Below are 19,137 nucleotides of genomic sequence, written 5' to 3' on the forward strand. Positions count from 1 at the left end.
ACAAAAATATTAATAGTCGTTGTAGTAGTAATAATAATAATAATAATTTTTATTATTTTTATTATTATTATTATTATTGATCATATCACTATCATTGTTGTTCTTTTTGTTAATATTATCGCTATAATTTCTATTACTATTATTATTATTATTATTATTACCATCATTGCTACTATTTTATTTATCCCCGTTCATAATTAAAATGACGGCTATGTTAATATTGGGCATGTATTTCACAGAATTACAGTTTACAAATACCTTTGTCCCCGCGCTTTAACTCGCCTCTCTTCCTCCTCACGCGGCCGAGCATGTTGTCTGGTCGGATGACATTGCATTAATGACCAGTTGAATGGCACTAAGTCGTAAATTGGATAAACTACGGTGCTCTTTTGCACGGGATTTACTCTTTGTCCGGCCTCTTGCAAATTTCCTAATCCCCTCTTTTGAAAAATGCCCCGTCTTTGTGCCAGGCAATGGGGCGAAATTTGTACAGCGACAAAACAAATCAAGAGCAGACGTGGCCGCAGAAAGCGGGAGTAAATCGGGTTTAGCCGAGCCGGGCCCTGAATGGCAGGCTCCTTCACCCCTTTCTCTCGGGTTTTCGGCATAAGGGGCTCGCGCTGGAGCCGGGGCCTGCAGCTTCTGAACGCAGAATCTGCAGTCAAGTTTAGAAAGTCACATTTACTGCGCCGCGGCTTTGACCTCGAGCGCTCCGGCGCGAGGCGGAAGTTTTGCTCCTTCTCTTGAGAGTTGTGTTCCAAACTTCCAATGTGTGGCCTCTCTGGTTTGATGGCCAGCCAGAGCCGTCCCTGCCGTGCACGGCTCATTATAGTACCTTTTGTGAATACACGCGATACAAAGCGAAGGTACTTTGTGTTTCTTATTTGGAGGGTTGCATTCTTGTTGTGCAGAAATCCGTGAGGGTGTTCAATGTGTGTGTGTTTACACGAGTGTTTCAGTTTATGTATTTTAAACATGTGAGTAAGTATACATGCAGACTTTATTTCACGGGTCCATGTATGCATGAGTGTGGGATTTCTATATTGTTCATGCACACACATGTAAGTGTGTATTATATATACGTATGGACACACATATATATGTGCACCCGCAAGTATATATCTCACATACACATATGGTTGAGTATATATGCACACCTCTCTTGTATGTGTGCACATTATATACACCTATAAACACATGTATACTTCCCCATGTAGGGTAGACAAATGCAGGTTGAAGTATACACACTCTTCTGTTTTCATGTGACACCGAATATGTTATATATCTTTCTATATCACGCATGCATTATAGCTATTTACCAATATATACATATATTTTCCTTTTAACCCTTCTGCTAATGCCCTGTTCATTAATAAAGGATACGTGTTGCAAGAGGCCTTATAGTTCATTAAATGATGCAAAGTGTCTATCCATGACGAGAGAAGGAACCTGATTTAACACTACCAACGCCCATATGTGGATACTATGCGTGTGTATGAGTCGGGCATGAAACGCCCTTGTGTTATTGTCTTGAATATTAAATAAATGCGGCAGCTGGAAACTGTATTTGTTCTGTGAGTGCCCTTCTCACAGGTAGAGCTTAGCCCGCACATTCGTCTGCATGAAACAGAGTGCTGCAGCTGGCCTGCCCCGCTGTAATGTTGTCATCTGTTGAGTGTGCTGTGTGTGATTGGTGTGGCACCGCCATGCCACTCTTCTCCCCTAACCCGCTCTGCGCCAAGTGTTTCACTGCCTGTGCGATCTATTTCACTTCCCTTCATGGGCTCTCAGGCGCACTCCACCTTCCCGAGAAGTGGGTTTCACTGCCCCTGCCTATACTTGTTCTCCCGTCCCCTATCTGTGCTCTTCGCCCCCACACTACCTTTCCTCTCTGCTCCACTGCCCTGACAGTGTCAAGGTTTTCACTGTCCTTGCCTGTGCAATCTGTTACACTTCCCCTACCTGTGCACTATATTTCACTTCCTCTTACTATGCCCTGCGTTCCACTACCCCTGCAATCTATTTCACTTCCGCTTCCTGTGTCCACTGTTCATTTTCCCCTCCCTGTGCTATGTGTCTCGCTGTCCCTGCGAATGTTCCGTGTTTCACGTTCACTTCCAGTGCTCCTTATGCACTCCTATCCAGACAGTGCCCTTCGTTCTACTGCCTCTCCCTGTGCAACGTATTCACTTCCTCTTCCTGTGTTCTGTGTTCCTCTTCCCCCTCCTACATGAGCTTTCTGACCCTTGACTGTGCCATGTGTTTCTCATTTTTGCCAGTGCTTTCTACTCACACCTTTTGCTCTCTGTTTCACTGTCCGTGTTTTCTCTCTCAATACCCCTGACTTATCTGGTCCAATGCCCTGGATTGTTTTGTGTTTCCCTGATGTGGTCTGCTTATCTGTCACACTTCTTCTGCTGGTGCCCCGTTTCATTGGCCGTTTAGCCTCTTTATTTCACTATCCACGACAGAGTCCTACTATTCTCTGACCTGTGTGTGTTCTCTGCTTCACTGCCCGTAAAGGTGCGCTCTCTTGCACTGCTAATACATGTGAGTAGAAGGGAGGGCCCTGCGGGTCCTCCCTTCTACTCATGTACTCTTCTTTTTGCTGCCCCTACCCGTGCTTTGTATTTCACTTCTCCCGTTTGTGCTATTTCACTTAAGTCTGTGTTCTGTTCCACTGCCTTTGCCTGTGATCTTTTGAACTTCCACTGAATATGCTTTTTCTTCTGCTCCTGCTTATGCTCTGTCTCATCTTCACTGTCCTCATATGCACTGCCTGTTTCGTTATCCCTGCCTGTCTTCTCTGTTTCGCCACACCTGCCTGTGCTCTCTCACTCCTCCAGCTTGTGACACCAGTTTCCCTGCCAAGACTTGTATTCTGTTTCACGATCCATGCCTGTGCTCTGATTTGCTCCTTCTGTTAGTGTTCCTTGTCATGTTTACAGTGTGTTTTACTTCTATTGTTTGTACCTCTTTTTTGGTGCCTCTTCACGTGGTATGTGGTTTGCTTCTCCTGCTTGTGTCCTCGTGTTCTCTGCCTCTGGGTGTGGTCTCCGTTTCATACCCTGCTGACTGCGACCTATATTTTCCCAGCCCCCCTTGCACTTTTTTTACTCCCCCTTTGTGCTCTGTCCCACTTCTCGTCAAGATCCGTTTTACTACCCCCACTTACACTTCATTTCCCCCTTTATGCACCGATTCCCTTCTGCTCGTGGACTTTGTTTCACTGGCCCTTGCACTGTTTCACTGCCTTACCTTACACTTTTTCATTCCTACCCCTTTTCTCTCATTCACTTGTGCGTCTCTGCCCCCTTGCACTATTTCCCTGCCCCCCTTTCACTTTGAGGCACTTCCCCCTTGTACTCTGTTTCACTTCTGCTCCTGGGCTCTTTCACTGACCCCTGCCCCTTTCTGCTCTGATTCACTTCCGTGCCACAGGCCCCCTAACACTGTTTCCCTGCCCACACCTGTATCACGCCTCTGAACCCTCCCTCACATGCAGCCGGGGGGCCTCTGCGCCACCGCCTTTACCTGCAGCTCGTCGGCCCCGGAGCCGGCCAGGCCCAGGCCTCCCCCAGGCAGCAGCCTCTGGTCCGGGTGCATGCCGTACTGGGAGCCGTGGCTGACCAGCGACAGGTCGTGGCGGCGGTAGGCCTCCAGGCAGCCCAGCTCGCGCCGCTGCTCGTCCAGGCACGAGGACTTGAGCGCGCGCGCATGCTGCAGGTTCAGGAAGTCGGGCTCGCCGTGGTGGATCTGCTGGTGGTAGTACTGCTGCGAGTGGTGCAGCGAGTTCAGCGAGTAGGCCTCGGGGTTCACGCCCGGGTGGCCGTGCTGGAACTCGTAGTGGAAGGACTGGTGGTGCAGCGGCGTGTACTGGTGGTTGGCCGAGAAGTAGGGCGAGGCGAACTCGGTGCCCGCCGCCGAGTAGGCCAGCGGGGAGGTGGAGGAGTAGGCGACGGTGGAGTTGGCCACGGACTCCAGGCACCCCAGCTGCATCAGGCGGTAGCTGTTTGATCCGTCGTGACGTATCTGCGGGGGGAAGCAAGCAGGAGCTTAAAAAGATGCGTGCACGTCCCCCACACCCTGTCACAACAAAGCGCCTAGAACAAGACAGCGGATCCCAGGCCCTCTGCACCCAACAAACGGAACGCTGATGTTCGTGTCCTCCTGCTGGAAGGCAGACCTGACGAGGAGGCAGCACACGATGGAGGGACGAGGAGAGGAGCTGTTCGAGGCACAGCGGTGACACACACACACAAGAAGAATGCATGCACACGAGACAGCAACATTACACACACGCATATCAGAAGGGAGACTTATGCACCGCTATGAAACATTGCAAAGTGGCTGGCACACATATCATAAGGAAGATGCATGCACCTGCCTCACACACAGCAAAATGACACAGACACCGCAAGGAGGATGCAATATCTGTCTCAGACACAACACAACGACTCGCGCACACACACCAAATGGGAGACCTATGCACCGGTATGAAACACTGCCAAGTCACACACATCATAAGGAAGAGGCATGCACCAAGACAGCACAAATTAGCCATGCACTTGTCTGAGATGCAGCAAAATGACAACCACTCACACACATCACAAGGAGGGGTCATGCACCCGCCTAAAACACATCACCTTGACACACACATACCAAAGGACAAAGCATGCGCATGAGACATAGCACAATGGCACAAACGCTCATCAAAAGGCAAATGTAAGCACCTGTTTTAAACACAGCAAAGTGACACACACATCACAAGGAGGACTCGTGCACCAATCTGAGACAAAACACACCACAAACACATCGCAAAAGAGAGTCATGCACGTGTCTGGTACACAGCAAAATGACAAACACACACATCACAAGGAGAACGCATGAACCTGTCTGAGACACTACTAAGTGACAAACTCACACCACAGCCAATATGCAATATGCATGCACCTGTGCGAGACACAGCGAAGTCACACGCGCACAGACACATACCCACATCACTGGGAAGACGCATGCGCCTCTGCGAGACACAGCATAGAGACGCACACGTCAACAAAGAGATACACACATCACACCCCGGACCTATGCACCTGTCTGAGGCGCAACACAGTGACAAACCCAAACTAATACAGGGAGAGCGAAAACCTACTATACTGGGCCATACAGATTTACACACATACACACAAATCACACCGGGGACTAATGCACCTGTCTGACCCACAAGGCAAGGTTTGGCTTGGTTAACAACCCCAGGTACAACAACGTCATTCGCCCCACGGCATAAACCAGACAAGACTGTCGCACATATTCCCGGCCACCCGGCTAACCTTGTGAATGCCACACACGCGCGCACCAAGACAAACACAACCACACACGACTTTGTAAACACTTTTTCTGAGCTAAATTAAAGTTATAAGCCCCCTGGCACGCCATCTCCCGGGATATCCCACCTGGGTAAGCTTTTGTGTAGTAAGGGGCGGCTGAAAAGGGACGTATGTCCGGCCGGAAGCGCACCCAGGAACCTCATACACACAGGTGCCACGTCTGCCAAGACAGGCATTAAATGGCCGATGCAACCATCTCTCCTCGCCTCGCAGTAACTACGGCATGCCCTCCCACCCGCAAGGCACGCCTCGGGGGTTTCTGACACAAAATGCAGAGAAACGCAGCAAAGTCTCAAAAGCACACACAGTTCAGGGCAACCACCTAAAATACTTCTGTTAAAGAAGCCGAGCAAAAGCCTTTCAAAACACCCACCTCCGGGGGAAACATTCAAGGGAAGTTGTTCCTTGGGAGAATCAAATCCATACAACATTTCCGAACTAATGCAAACAAACCACGAATCCTGTCTTTGGCTTTTAATATCAGTAGCCTCGAAGACGGCTTCGCAGCACACTCCGCACTCCCGATAAATCAATGTATCACAACGCCAGGACCCCTCACGGAGGCTTCTTTGGCTCAAAGGCAGCCGTCTGGGTACCAGATTCCGCGCTATAAAACCCCACCCGTCCGCCCTAAGGGATGCATGCTCACAACAGACACAAAATATGATACAATCTTTCGTCGTAGCAACTGTTGTACAGCCAGGGGTGCCCGCCGCCGGCGACAGATGTCCCAACGAACCACCCCCCAGATCTTCCACGAGACGGATTAGAATTAAAACATAACGGTTTCTGCGGATTAAAAATACTTGCAATAAAAGGGCACGGCGCGGAAAGAGGTACCTCTGTGTCGTGAACGAGTCCGGGGAAGGTGGTGGACATTGTTCGCTTTTGTTTCTGTTTTTCAAATCTGTTCCTCCCTTCAATGCAGTTTCTGTTTCCGGCTGCAGCCCCCAAAAATCCAAACTTGTTATATTTTAACGGGATTGCGCGCTGGCGCCTGGTGCCTGGCCGTGTCCTTTCCTTGCACTCCTCGGAAGAAAAAAAAAAATCTGCAGGAAACGAAGTCTCCCCTCTGCACACGAGCTGCTCCCTCGATCCGATTTTGTACTTGCAGGATATTTCTTCGGCTGATGTCGTAGGTCCCTTGGCAATACCGAAGTTTTGAAAATTAGGCATCAGCACGGAGAACGGGGAGGACAATGGACGGAAACGCAGCATCCCAGGAGACTCGGAATAAATATTGTATCTTCGCCTAATAAGGGACTCGCCCGCCTTTCAACATTTTTATCCGCTTTTTCCCCAAACGCCACCGCGCCTTCTTCCTCCTTACACGGGGATAATGCCTGCAAATAGCAATTTTAACAGATCTGGATAATTATTTTTTCTCCTTTTTTTCTGTTTGGTGCATATTCCTACGCACAGAGTCACACAGAAAGAACGAGCGAGATTTAGCCAATGGGATTAGGGATAAATATGATATTTTCTTTCGATTTATGATTATTTTAGCATTTTAGACACCCTGCTCCGTGCGATATGTCTGTTTTAGCAACATTTTCGTTTTGTTTTCCTTACTTCGATCAGGTTTTCATTCTTTTTGCTAAACGATGGCAGAAAACAATGTATTGTTGTTTACTTTTGAGAGGCGATTAACGAGCGCATCCTTGAATCTGAAATCGACATTAACACATCGTTTATTTCACAACGAGTTTCACCAACAAATCGTCACATTCCCCGCTCGATTGCATGTTTGGTGAATATGGCATACTTCCATCGTGTGTTTATTTAATCCTAACATTTATTATGACAAACTTTGAGCACAGGTTTATTGCTTTTTCGGAATCGAACAAATTCTGCTGTGATACAACAACGGAGATTGGACTGAAGCGACCACATTTCGTTCATTGGAAAGTCTGTAGTCGGTCGGGTGGTTGCCTGCTTGTCTGTGGGCAGAACTAACTGGCTTTTTGAACGCCACAGAAGTAAATCCTTCCACTTGCTCTCGGTTCTATTCTGCTATCTAAAAAAGATCCTTTTGGCAACAATTGCTAACGTAGCCGAGCGATATAAGAGGGTGTAACTCCCCGTTAATTGACATATGATTGGTTTCGCTTTAAAGTGTTTAAGAAAGGAATGTGTCTTAATGCTGCGCCTCGGGCGAACAGGCGTGGTGTGTTTTTTTTTCTGTGAAAGCGGTCCAGATCGGCGGATTTGAGGGTGAGGTTGACGCAGGCTGAGATGACCTGTCAAGCAGACTTTTTCCTCCTTTGTGCCAGTGGACAAAGGCGCACAAGCTTATCTGAACCTATTCCTCTCAAGGGCAAGTGTGAGTTTATCCACTCGTGTTCGGGACCCGGCAGAGGACACTTGTTAGTGTTGGGAGCTCACCGACAGGTTCATCCGAGGAGGGCGCGGAATCGGGGAGGAAGAAGGCGAGAGGGCTCGGAAGAGGGGACAGATGGGCGATGGCTGGAAGAGAAAGGTGAGAAAGAAAACGAACGGTATAAAAGAAGGACGGAGGAGTGGAAACGGAAAACACGAAATATTGGAGTGATATAACAAAAATGAAAGAAGGATCAAAAACAAATACGGTGAGGAAATCGAAAGCAACGAAAATAACGCAGATGACTGGACATTCGAGATGTAGTCGCAGAGGAAGGTTATTAGAAGATCGAGATAGTGATGAAACGGAAGTCAGGAAATGAAAAGGAAACAATTCAATGGGGAGGATAAAAAGAAAGGAATAGAGAAATAACGAAACCGAGGGACGACGAAAGAAAGCTGAGAGGAATGAAGAAAACACAATGGAGTACAGAATGAAACAAAGGCCAGGATTAAGAGACAACGAAACAATGACAGGAGTTCAAAGATTGGAACAGAAAAGAAAAAAAGAACGAGAAATATAGAAAGAGTCGTGTGCGCTTTAAAGAACCATTGTTTTGGTGTTACAACTTTTAATGTAGATACGAAGTCAGAAAAGGAAATAATCGAAAAGCCCGAAGGAAGGGCGTTGCTTATCTCCGACCGGGCGCTATTTTTTGCACTGCATTGTTCACCATTTGCTTTGCTCGTGGGTGTCCCTGTGAGCTCCTGGTTGTTATCTGGTCTCATCCCCCCTACGTCCCTGCAGTGTGTGAGCAGCCATAGCCGCCGTTGTAGCGTTGTTCGTCCAACCTCCCGTGCTGCGGTGGGTGTGATGTCAGCATCCGTCACACTTGTTAATAGTGATAGAAGGTTTTGTCACTTAGGTGCGGTCGTAGGGTCCTGCACGCGAGTGCTATTCTGAATTGTGTCTTTGGAGATGACACTTCAGCTACTGAAGGGTGAACGCTGGGGTTTTTCAGCGTTACCGCCCCCGGCGGTATTTAGCGCGGCGTTGATTTCTTTACATCGCTCGGAGCTATAGTGCGTGGATACCGCTCGATTGGACCACACCCGAGCACTTTTTGTTTCCCGTTCTTCCATATATATCCCTTGGAAGGAAACTGGTTGGCCCACACCCAGAAACGGCTGTCCCACACCCAACCCGTGCCTGCAGCGGCCACAAAGTGCCCTCCGTGTTCATATAGCTGCCGGGCACGGAAAGAGCATCCCTTTGTTTCAAGAGTTGTGTGTGTTTGACGTGGGATCGTGGACGGTGATCTGCAAGCAGCTGCCACCCAATACAAATACATCAAAATAAGAACTCAATAAAAGCGTATGACGAACAGCAACTTTTTTTCACAAAATGCAAAAGAAAATTGACTTTTTTTTATTTTTAGCATCAAACAATCGGCATACTTCGTAGCAGCATACCTTTTTATATAGCTGTTTTAAATATCAATCATATTTTTAACTATATCCAGCACATGCACTTAAAACGGAATGTGTTTCTGTTTATTGAAGTATTAGTGTGTTTTTGAATGCTATGAATGAGCCACACCCCCAGAAGTGAAGATGGACAAGTATATAAAAACACACGTAGGCAAACGAAACAAAAAACAATTCCTGATATATTTTGGATATGGACCACGGAAGCACACACACCTATGTACAGACAGCCAGGCATATAGCCAGATAGATAGATAGATAGATAGATAGATAGATAGATAGATAGATAGATAGATAGATAGATAGATGGATAGATAGATGGATAGATAGATAGATAGATAGATAGATAGATAGACAGATAGATAGATAGATAGATAGATAGATAGATAGATAGATGATAGATAGATAGATAGACAGACAGACAAGATAGATAAGATAGATAGATAGATAGATAGATAGATAGATAGATAGATAGATAGATAGATAGATAGATAGATAGAACATCTTATTTTTTTTACCACTTTTCTGCACTGGGAGGATCTATGACCCCAAGAGGTGGGTTGTGAAGCCACTCTGCATAGAATAATGGTAATAAATAGCATATTATAAGATTACACACTAGGCCCAAGCATATATGCGTTATGCCTTGACACTCGTTCACACGCATTTGTTTAAAAACTATTATTTAACCAAAACCAGGGTGTAAGGGTTAAATTCTGTAGAGGCCTATCCCCCGGCACAATCATTGCAACCTGCAGCATATAAGGTCTTTATGATTTTCTGATATCAGTTTTTCAGTGACGCGATAAGAACGTGACATTTGACGTCGGTAGCCTACTAAAAATGCGTGAGTATGCATTACCTAGCACATTTGTTCTAAATGTGTTATTTGCCCCCACTGCTTTTCACTGGCATGTATATGTGTGCGTGTGTTTATGTAGTCTTGTGTATTTGAATATAGATATATTTACTATACATTTTACATATTTAGTGAACGGTGTGTGTGTGTGTGCCCATATTTATGACAGATGTGGGCGTATATTATTTATATATTTTACATGCATAGCTGTATACATATCCAGTGAGCTATAATCTTTAAGTACACGTTTACGTACGTAGTGCTGCTCACGGGGACGCTCTCTGCGTACGTCAAGGTGTTTTACACACGGCCAGGGTCTTCATTGGCCTAGATCCACACAATAAGGAACGCCCGAGCGAGTGAATAGAGACACCTGCCTTTTACGCCCCAGCATTATTTCAACATGTGCTGAGCACTCCACATGACAGAACCGTAACAAAACTGCTAATGTTTATAAAAAATATTATATATACATATCATTGTATATTGTGTTTGTGCACGTAAACGCAGACGCAAACGGTAACAATTTATATAACATCTTTATACGCATGTGCACATGAAAGCACATGCACCCATATAATACATTTGAATGTTATAAAGTTTATTGCAATGCGTATAGGCGTGGGCGGTGACGTCACGCGCTGGTAACGGTCCGCGCGCCGCGGCGTCCGCCCCAGGAGTCGTGGTGGAGTCGATGGGGCGCCATATGCAGGGCTCTTTAGCTCTCGTATCCATCTGCTCCAGTGTTTGGGCCCTCGCAGCTGGGTTTGTAAAGCACCCCGTTTACAGTTATTGCCTGTCCAATTAATCGGCCGAGTCAAACTGTAGATCAGGTATTAAGTGGCCCCCCTCCGCCGCCCACCCCCCAGACCTGACAGCTTCCTCTGGACTATAATCCACGGCCAGCAGCAGACGAGCAGAGATTACACCGAGGCGCGTCCCGGGACTCCACTTCCTGCAGCCAAACACGCGCCAAGTTCAAAGTTTGTTTGTATTTGAAAGCGCTGCGTGGTGTATCAGGAGCTAGAAAGACTGCTGAGCAGTGTTCGCAGACACTCCCCTTCAGGGCTTCAAAGTGGGATAAAAAAAAAAGCGGGGTCTCTCAAGGGGACGTGGCCAATGTTATTAAGGGTGTGGCTCAAAACACGTAAACTAAAAACCTGTGATTAGCATAGTGTGCCGGCCGACGTGTATTTTGCTGTTTCTGTCATTGCATCCAGGTGTTTGATACAACTAGTATCATACCTCCAAGTCAGACTATAGGCTTTGTCAATGGTTGTTAGTTGCATAAGATAAATAATCAGCAACTATGGCTTATATATATTTGATATAATATTGAAAAAGCTTCTACTTGAAGCCCTGGTGACACCACAACAATGTTGCTGCTCCTGAGTTTCAAGAAGAGAAGGGCAATCCAGAGAGAAAATGGCTCTCTTGAAAGGATTTCCCTTCCCCTACAACGCTCGCCTGATATGAAGTAACTTCTCCACTAGAGAGAAGTGAGCAGTGTGAGTTTGTGCACATTCATGTGCTATCTGCCACTGCAGTCTGGAACAAATGGACCACCTGTGCTAGGGCACAAAATAGAGCCAGTTTCTAGGCCCCCTTTAAAAAACTGCTGGTGCTCAGCACCAGTGAGACCCAGGCCCACTTAAAGCCCTGCTCCCCTTACCTCCACTGTGGCGGTGACAACTGTGTCCTCAGCAGGGCTACGTTCGCTCTTACTGGAAGTCCAGGTGCACACGACTCTAGCAGAAGTGCCATGGGACAGGGAGAAACAGTGCTGGTTTCTACTCTGACTTCTTCCGAGTGTAAGAAACGTCCAGGGACCTTAACCTATTTGAGAGATGTCAGCTTTAACTTAGAGAAAGCAAGGGAGTAGCCACCAAAATAAACCCCCATCCCCACACTTAGATCGATACCGTGAATGCCATTGAGTGAGTGAAATGAGTGCCAGTAGCGGCTCCTCCGCTAAGGCAGAGGAGCGTCGCACCACAGCTTTATGCAGTGCAAAAAAATGAAATGATAGTAACTCTATGATATCAATTTATTGTTCCTGCTGCGGCGTGTTGGCCGGCGGGGCAGATCTGCTCTGCTGTCAGAGCAGGGGGAAGAGTGGTGGGTGCACTATGTAAGTGTGCATAAATGTTTGATCGGCCGTCTGGGGCTGGCCAAACATTCATGCGCGCTTTGCATGTTCCCCATGCAGGCTGCATGACAGCCTGCATGAAGAACATGCACAGCCTCCCATTCCCTGAATGAGCGCTGTTATTTGCCTCTCAGACCAATCACAACGCTTCATTGCAGCATTGGGATTTGTAGGGGGAGTCTCGAAGCCTGTTGCTTCCTGTAGCCAGGAAGCCAGGAAGAGGACGGAGGATAGGCGGTGGCAGCCGGCCAGCAGGCCACTGATAAGTGTTTTTTTTGTAACCCCTTCTTCTCCCCCTGCCCCACTTCTGCTTTCCAGGAGGAGCCGCTCCTGAAGCCCAACCCACTCTAGATGAGATCCCTTATTAACTCCTTCCGTTCACCTTTAAGCCTTTCATGTATACATCCATGTTTTCATACATTCATCCTTTCAACATTCCATACATCCACCCTTTTATCATTAGTTTTCCATTCATCCATCCTTGCACTCACATTTCCAAATATTCATACATCTGTTTACCCATCCATTCATTCATCTTTCTTCATCCATCTACCAATTCAACCTCCTTTTATCACTCTTAAAACCCGTCCTTCCACACCTCCATCCTGGTGACTATTCATCCATTCACCTATTCATCCAGACGTATCATTCCAACCACCTTCTTTCTCTCAGTCATGTAAATATTGTTTTATCCCTACAACCATCATTCTCTTCCCCTTGCATCCAACCTTTCATCCTTTTTACCCTTCCTTCTCATCACAGTTTCTTCCTTATTTTCATAAGCCCTTCATTTCACTCTTCCTCAGGGCACAAGTCCTAAAAAAAGAAGTGGGGGGGACTCTCCAAGTTAGGTGGTGTCACAGGAAGTGACATCACAGCAGGAAGTGACATCATGGCAGAGAGTGACATCACAACAGGAAGTGACATCACAAGTGCAGCAGATCTATTATTTGCACAAATTGCAAGATTTAACAATTGAAGCTGCTCAGTACTTAAGCCTGTGACTTAAGGTCCCTGTGTGGAGGAATTAACAGCCCAAATGTGGATGAAGTTTGGCGTGCAACTACATTAGTCAAGCCATTAAGTGCTGTAAGCAAGGCATCCTAAAACATGGCACAATGAACAAAAGCAGAGTTTGTGCATTTAAAAAACCCAAAGAAAAACACATGCTGGAAACTACAATAGTGATTATCAAAACTATCAAATTTATTACGCTACCTAGAACTCCACATTTAAATGTACTGACAGGCAGCCATTTTACCAGCCTCGCAGTGTGGTAAAGCATCAGGACTCCACATCTGCATGTTTTTTGCAGCAGGCACATTAACTCTCCGTGCTACTTTCATGAAGAGTCAAACCTGCCATCAGACAAAACTTAGCTCTCTCCAGCAGGAGTATTAATCACCAAGTTATCTTGAACAATTATTGTTGCATGAGAACTTCTGGACACGTGCTTTTAATCCATGTGTTATTTTCCAACGCAGCGCCCCAGAGGTGAGCGCCAGGTGCTGGTGCACCGCCTTAAAGTCAGCCCTGCATGTATGAATTCTGTTTTTCCCATTTAATCGAGGTCATTTTAGCTTTGCCAGTCCCATAATAGCACACTGCATTTACTGCAATGCACATAATAACTGCTTGTGAGTGTTACTCTAAATATCATCCAACGACATTTCACGCTTAGTCATCCACAAACACAAAAATGTAACCCATATTATGCACATTGAGAACTTGGTAGCTGTGCTGTGACAGTGTACCTTTTTTCTGCAAATTGAGCCTGCCACGTAACAAAGTTATCAATTCTAAAGTTGTATTGTTCGTCCAGGAAACGACGTTGGCCCTATTTTTTAGACAAAGATAACTGTTTAGGCTTGATTAGAGAGCTGTAGTAATTTTCAATCTTAAAGCTGCATCCAATATGACCGCTCTTTGTGCCTGTGAATATATCACTCCAGGCATTTTCCAAAGTCTGCGTGCTGCAGCACGTCGTGGGTCTGAAGGAGGAGGGGGCGCCAATTGGTCTTTGCAGTCTGTGTAGGTCTGGCAACTGTAATATGTGGCATCTAAGAGCAAGAGGCCCTGTCAGGAAGACCCCGTACTAAGCCCTGCCTTCTTCAAGATCTCCCAGCTCGAAGCCAATGCTGTTTGCTTCTCTCTACGCGATAACCCAACAGTTATATTTTAACAAAACTGGCAGCATCTACGTTTGACTCACGGTCCGAAGAAAATTAAACAAAAACACAGCACATACTTTCATATATATTCCACAGAAAAGGGAGCATTTAATACGGCAAAACCCACATGACATTTCTTTGCCTTGATTACTTTACCCGGAAATGGCCACAGTGGATTTTATTAAAAACACTGGGCCTAATCGGAAGTTAGGCCGAGTAAAGAAAAATAAACTTGAGGTTAAATATGAAAGAAGACAGAGTGACTTCCTAGTAGTGCGTAGGAAACAAACAGTATTGTACACTCAACTTCAGTACGGAACACCGGCAGTCGCGACTCAGGCACTGGGTCCGATCCCACCATGCGGCCGGCTGCACGCACTCTGCAAAAATGCGCAATAGTGAGGCAAGTCAATTTATTCAAGTAGGTGCAGGGGCGTGGTGACCGGAAGTCCGAGAAATTTCCGGATTCAGCCGCAATCACCCGGAAATGCGTGGTTTGGTGCCCACTCTTCACGCTTTTGATAAGCAGGGTAGGGTGGAAGTCATTTTGATAAGCAGGGTGGACGGAGTCCCCCCTGGAAAAAAAGTGGGGGGACACCGTCCACTCGCGTGGTACCCCGACTCGTGCCCTGCTCTTCCTACCAGCCCTCTATCTTGTAGTGTGCTTTATGGGCCTCTTTCTGCGTGCATGTTAAGTTAGCATGGCTTATTCGGAGTTTAAACACCATTTTCCCTTTTGCTGCTTTTTTGCACACAACACTGCTGAGCTGTTTTTGCAGAGTTAGCTTTCACGAAGGTCTATACATGAGAAAAGGTTTGTTTTTCGACATCTCTAGACATACACCGTGCCCCCAGTCTGTTCAGTGAGTGCTGAGCCGCCAAGCTTATCATAACGTGCGAGCCTGTTTATCGGCGTGTCTGTGTAACACATTCTAGACACATGAATTTGGCAGCTGCAAGCCGAGTAGGATTCTGGCGCCTTTATCATAGCAAACTTGCCAGAATTGGACACACTTAGAAGATTCCAGGCATGCAGAGCGACTAACTGATCCTGTTGTAATTTAAACTTACCGAGCGTACAGGTAAATGGGGTCCCCCTAAGAAAGCTCAAGAGACCTTCTATATTTTTATAATACATAGTTGCTAGATAGGCAGGGTGCTTAAACTAGGCGCTTTTATCACCTGTTTACACTATCATTGTAATATGATTCCTCCTTTTGTATTTTATGGAATTGTAACCAAGCTGACTGTATTATTCTTAATCATATGAATGCTTATGTTGATTAAAATACTGCGCTTGAGATCACGTTGTTAAAATAAACATTTTAACCTTACTGTGTCTCTATTTTACTCCTGTTGTGGACTGGTATGAACGTATAACAAAAGAGTGTTCTCACTCCCCACAATTCCTGAGATGACCCTTAGTTGCATGTTCTAGGTTGTCTAATCATTGGTTTCTTTGCTACAGGACGAAGAGCTAATGTGACACTGATTGCTAGTCTGGTGGGGGATTTTGGGTACTAAGGTGAGTTTTGGCACTCCCTAATTCACTGAGGTCCTAAGTGTTAGGAATCGGGCCCAGTCCTCTTTCAGTGACCATGAAGTGTTATCACATGACCTACCAGTTACAGGATATAAGTCAGTCCTACCTTACTGTCATTGCTTGTTGTTGCCAACGTGTGGGTTCCTGGATGCTGGTTCCTGTGTTACCTGGATTTGCTTTTCTTGTTCTCACGGGCTTGTGAGAACTGTTTTGTCCCCCTTCTTCTTTGGAGTGCGAGTCTTGGGCTTTTGATATCCTTTTCCCTTCCCTCGTTTTTCCCTGTTTAGTTCTGTGTCTGAGCACAATCCCTGTAACAATCTCTCCCTCTTTTCCTCTTTATTTCTTTGTTGTATTTAACTTTCGTTGTTTGACCTCTGTTATTAGTGTCCCGTATTTTTAACAGCTTTTGCCTGTTGAACTGCAGACAGTAAAGACTCATAAATAACTGTGTCTGCACCAACCCGCTTAAGCTGAAAAAGCTGGTGGTTCACACCACCACTGGGAGAAAGTACAGTGTATGCACATTGGTCAGGCTTGAGAAACAGAAGCATATTGTACTTCTATATTCTCCCAAACACAATGTACGTTATGTTCACTTCAACCATAGGCGACCATGCTTTACTCTAGCTCACTAACTATTATGCACACGTATTTCCTGTCCATGTTAATACCCAATCATGTAAATTCATTCCATCCTTCCATCCGTTTTAGAAGGTCGTACTTTTTTGTTTTCACTCTCTCACAAGCGTGTGCATTCTAACTCAAGTTACACTTGCAAATTATTCACAGTCTTATACTTTGGTGATTTTAATATCATTCTTGCTGTTTGTGCCGTTTGTGCTACTGACCCCGAATACCTGGTGTGGCCACAGTGATAATTACTGCTGGGCCAATCAGGCTGTAGCCCGATCGGGCTGTTTCACGTGTGCGGAGTAAAAAGGAGGGCCCAGCACCGGAAAGGACACAGAATGTTTCCAAATTCAAGCCATCATCATGAGGACAGCCAACATGGTGACCCGTGCAGGCCCAAACTCCGACCTAGAGTTGGAACCGGACTAACCTTCCCCCACACCTGTAGGAAGGATCAGAGTAACTTACCCTCTCACAAGAGGAGGCATTGGGAACGACCAGCCACTGCACTTGCTGAGCCATGAGTGCTGCTTACCAATAGAAGCCTCTGCCGCTCCTCAATGAGACTCTGGTCTCACCATCCTCGCAGGAGTAAGTAAGACTGATCACAGGGCCAGAAGACCTCAGGGGAACTTGTTCTACTATTTAGCACTTCGGACGCTGGAACCCTTTTGACTTTTATCAGAGTTGGAGTGGGGCTCCTGAGACGTGGATTACTAGTGAGGCCTAACCTGAATGTTGCCTATAGTGAATGGAGAATAACTATTACCTCAGGACTCTTACGTTTGATCACTACAGCCCTGACCTCAGCGAACGGAGTGTATTGTTTGTGTATGGTGCATTTCACTTATACTCGTATACAAATACTACCTTTGTCGTAAAAGAATTTACTGGAAACGCATTTATTGCTGCTATTGAACATACTTTGAGTTGTGAGCCTGTGTTCACCCCCCTGAATCTACCATCCTCTCGAGAAGCCTTGAAGTGCTCGACCCGTGCTACCACTGAGAGTTAAGCGCTGAAGGTGTACTTGGCTCATTTACTCAGGACCCATAGTAGGTTAGACCCCTGGACATTGGGAGTAAAAGGCCTCAACCTCCAGGTTGGGTCGCTTATATGCTGCTTACCCCGTGGTCCTCTGAAAGGGACGCTGACACATAACATAACATAACATTTATCTCTCCATTAGTTCACTTGCCCTTCAACTTATCAATTTTTTCCTAAACATCCACTGATCTATCCACCTTTACATCTATCTGTCCATCAGCCATCCATCCATGCATTAATAATATTTTCCAAACAATACCATACATCCGTACACCCATCTGTCCCTTCTCTGTTTAGGAGTGAAAAGAGTTGATCTTTTTTTACGAAGCCATCGTGTGACTTGTTGTGGAGAAGTTTAAGGAGGTATTATACTTCCTCATACTCCAAGGCTCCCGTGAGCAGTACTGTAGCAGCTCACTGGAGATGTGGTACCTGCGGGTGAGGATCCTACAAAATATACAAGAGATGCAAGGATCACATTAATTTACCTGAGTGCGGATCCCTCATTCTCAAGGCATATACTAAGGACCACGCAACTGATATCACGATCTGAAGACATCTTTATAACATAGGTTAACTGTTAGAGCCCACAGTTTCTTGCTGGCTGGGATGCATCACAGCCATCAGAATCCACCATTCTAGATAGGTCGAGTATGTTACACATGTACGATAACCTGTGCTCACCCATGGGTAGCTTGGCACAGAGCAGTCAGGCTTATCCTCAGGGCCCAAGTATAAAGCGCTGGCACAGCACCACCCTCGCAACACTTTGTGTACACCACTAAAAGACTCCATATGTATAAAACACTGGTCTTTGTATTACACACACTGTTAGAAATGGGGGTCTCTAGTTGGCAGTGATATACACCTTGTCCAAGTGGGGACCCTTCCTTCTAGTCAGGATAAGGGGATTACACACCCAGAAAACCCCTGCTCACCCCCTTGGTAGGTTGGCACTAAGCATGGGCGAGTTTTGCGAATCTCGCGTTCGCGAATTTTGCGGATTTGCGAACTCGCAATCCGCAAAATCCGCGAATTCTCGCGAATTTGCGGATTTTTTTTTTGTGTTTGCGCGGGTTTCTGCCAGTTCGCGAGGGTTTTGTACAATGTCGCAAATTGCGAACTTACCTGTCGGGTCGCAAGTTTCGCGAACTTGTTGTTTCTACGTGTCCAGCCTGTTTGGGACACTCTTCTTCATCACTGCCACTCTCTGTCACCACTGCCACTCTCTGACTACTCATGCCACCCTCTGGCCCACCCATGCCACCCTCTGTTTCATCACAGCACCCTCTGGTTGTCCAGTCAGTGTACATTATTGTGGCAACGCAAGCACACCTTCCCTGCCTCAAGTGACCTGAATTAATTTGGGGCTGATTAATGTGTCACAGAATATTTTTTTAGCTGGCACCTGCTTCCTTAGTGCTTCCTGATTAGTAATCTTTTGCACTTGCTAAGTGCTTTCATTCTTGCAAAATTAGTTACAACACCTGCCCTGCCCCAACTGACAATAATGAATTAGGGGCTGATTAATGGATTTGAACCTC

The 19,137-nt window shown here is 46.2% G+C and overlaps 1 protein-coding gene across 1 annotated transcript in view; it reads right to left on the minus strand.

Annotated features, from left to right (window-relative positions):
- The window catches only part of TFAP2D (transcription factor AP-2 delta), a 101,172-nt gene extending 94,754 nt beyond the window's left edge, over positions 1-6,418 (minus strand). The window contains exons 1-2 of the mRNA XM_086925148.1: positions 6,228-6,418; positions 3,535-4,032 (exon numbers count right to left, since the gene is read on the minus strand). Coding sequence (XP_086781274.1) covers positions 3,535-4,032; positions 6,228-6,266 — 537 coding nt within the window. The 5' untranslated portion in view covers positions 6,267-6,418. The remainder of the gene's footprint in view (positions 1-3,534; positions 4,033-6,227) is intronic.
- Positions 6,419-19,137: the final 12,719 nt, after the last annotated feature.

Source organism: Lissotriton vulgaris, chromosome 6, assembly GCF_964263255.1.
Source record: "Lissotriton vulgaris chromosome 6, aLisVul1.2, whole genome shotgun sequence".
Classification (NCBI taxonomy): Eukaryota; Metazoa; Chordata; class Amphibia; order Caudata; family Salamandridae; genus Lissotriton; species Lissotriton vulgaris.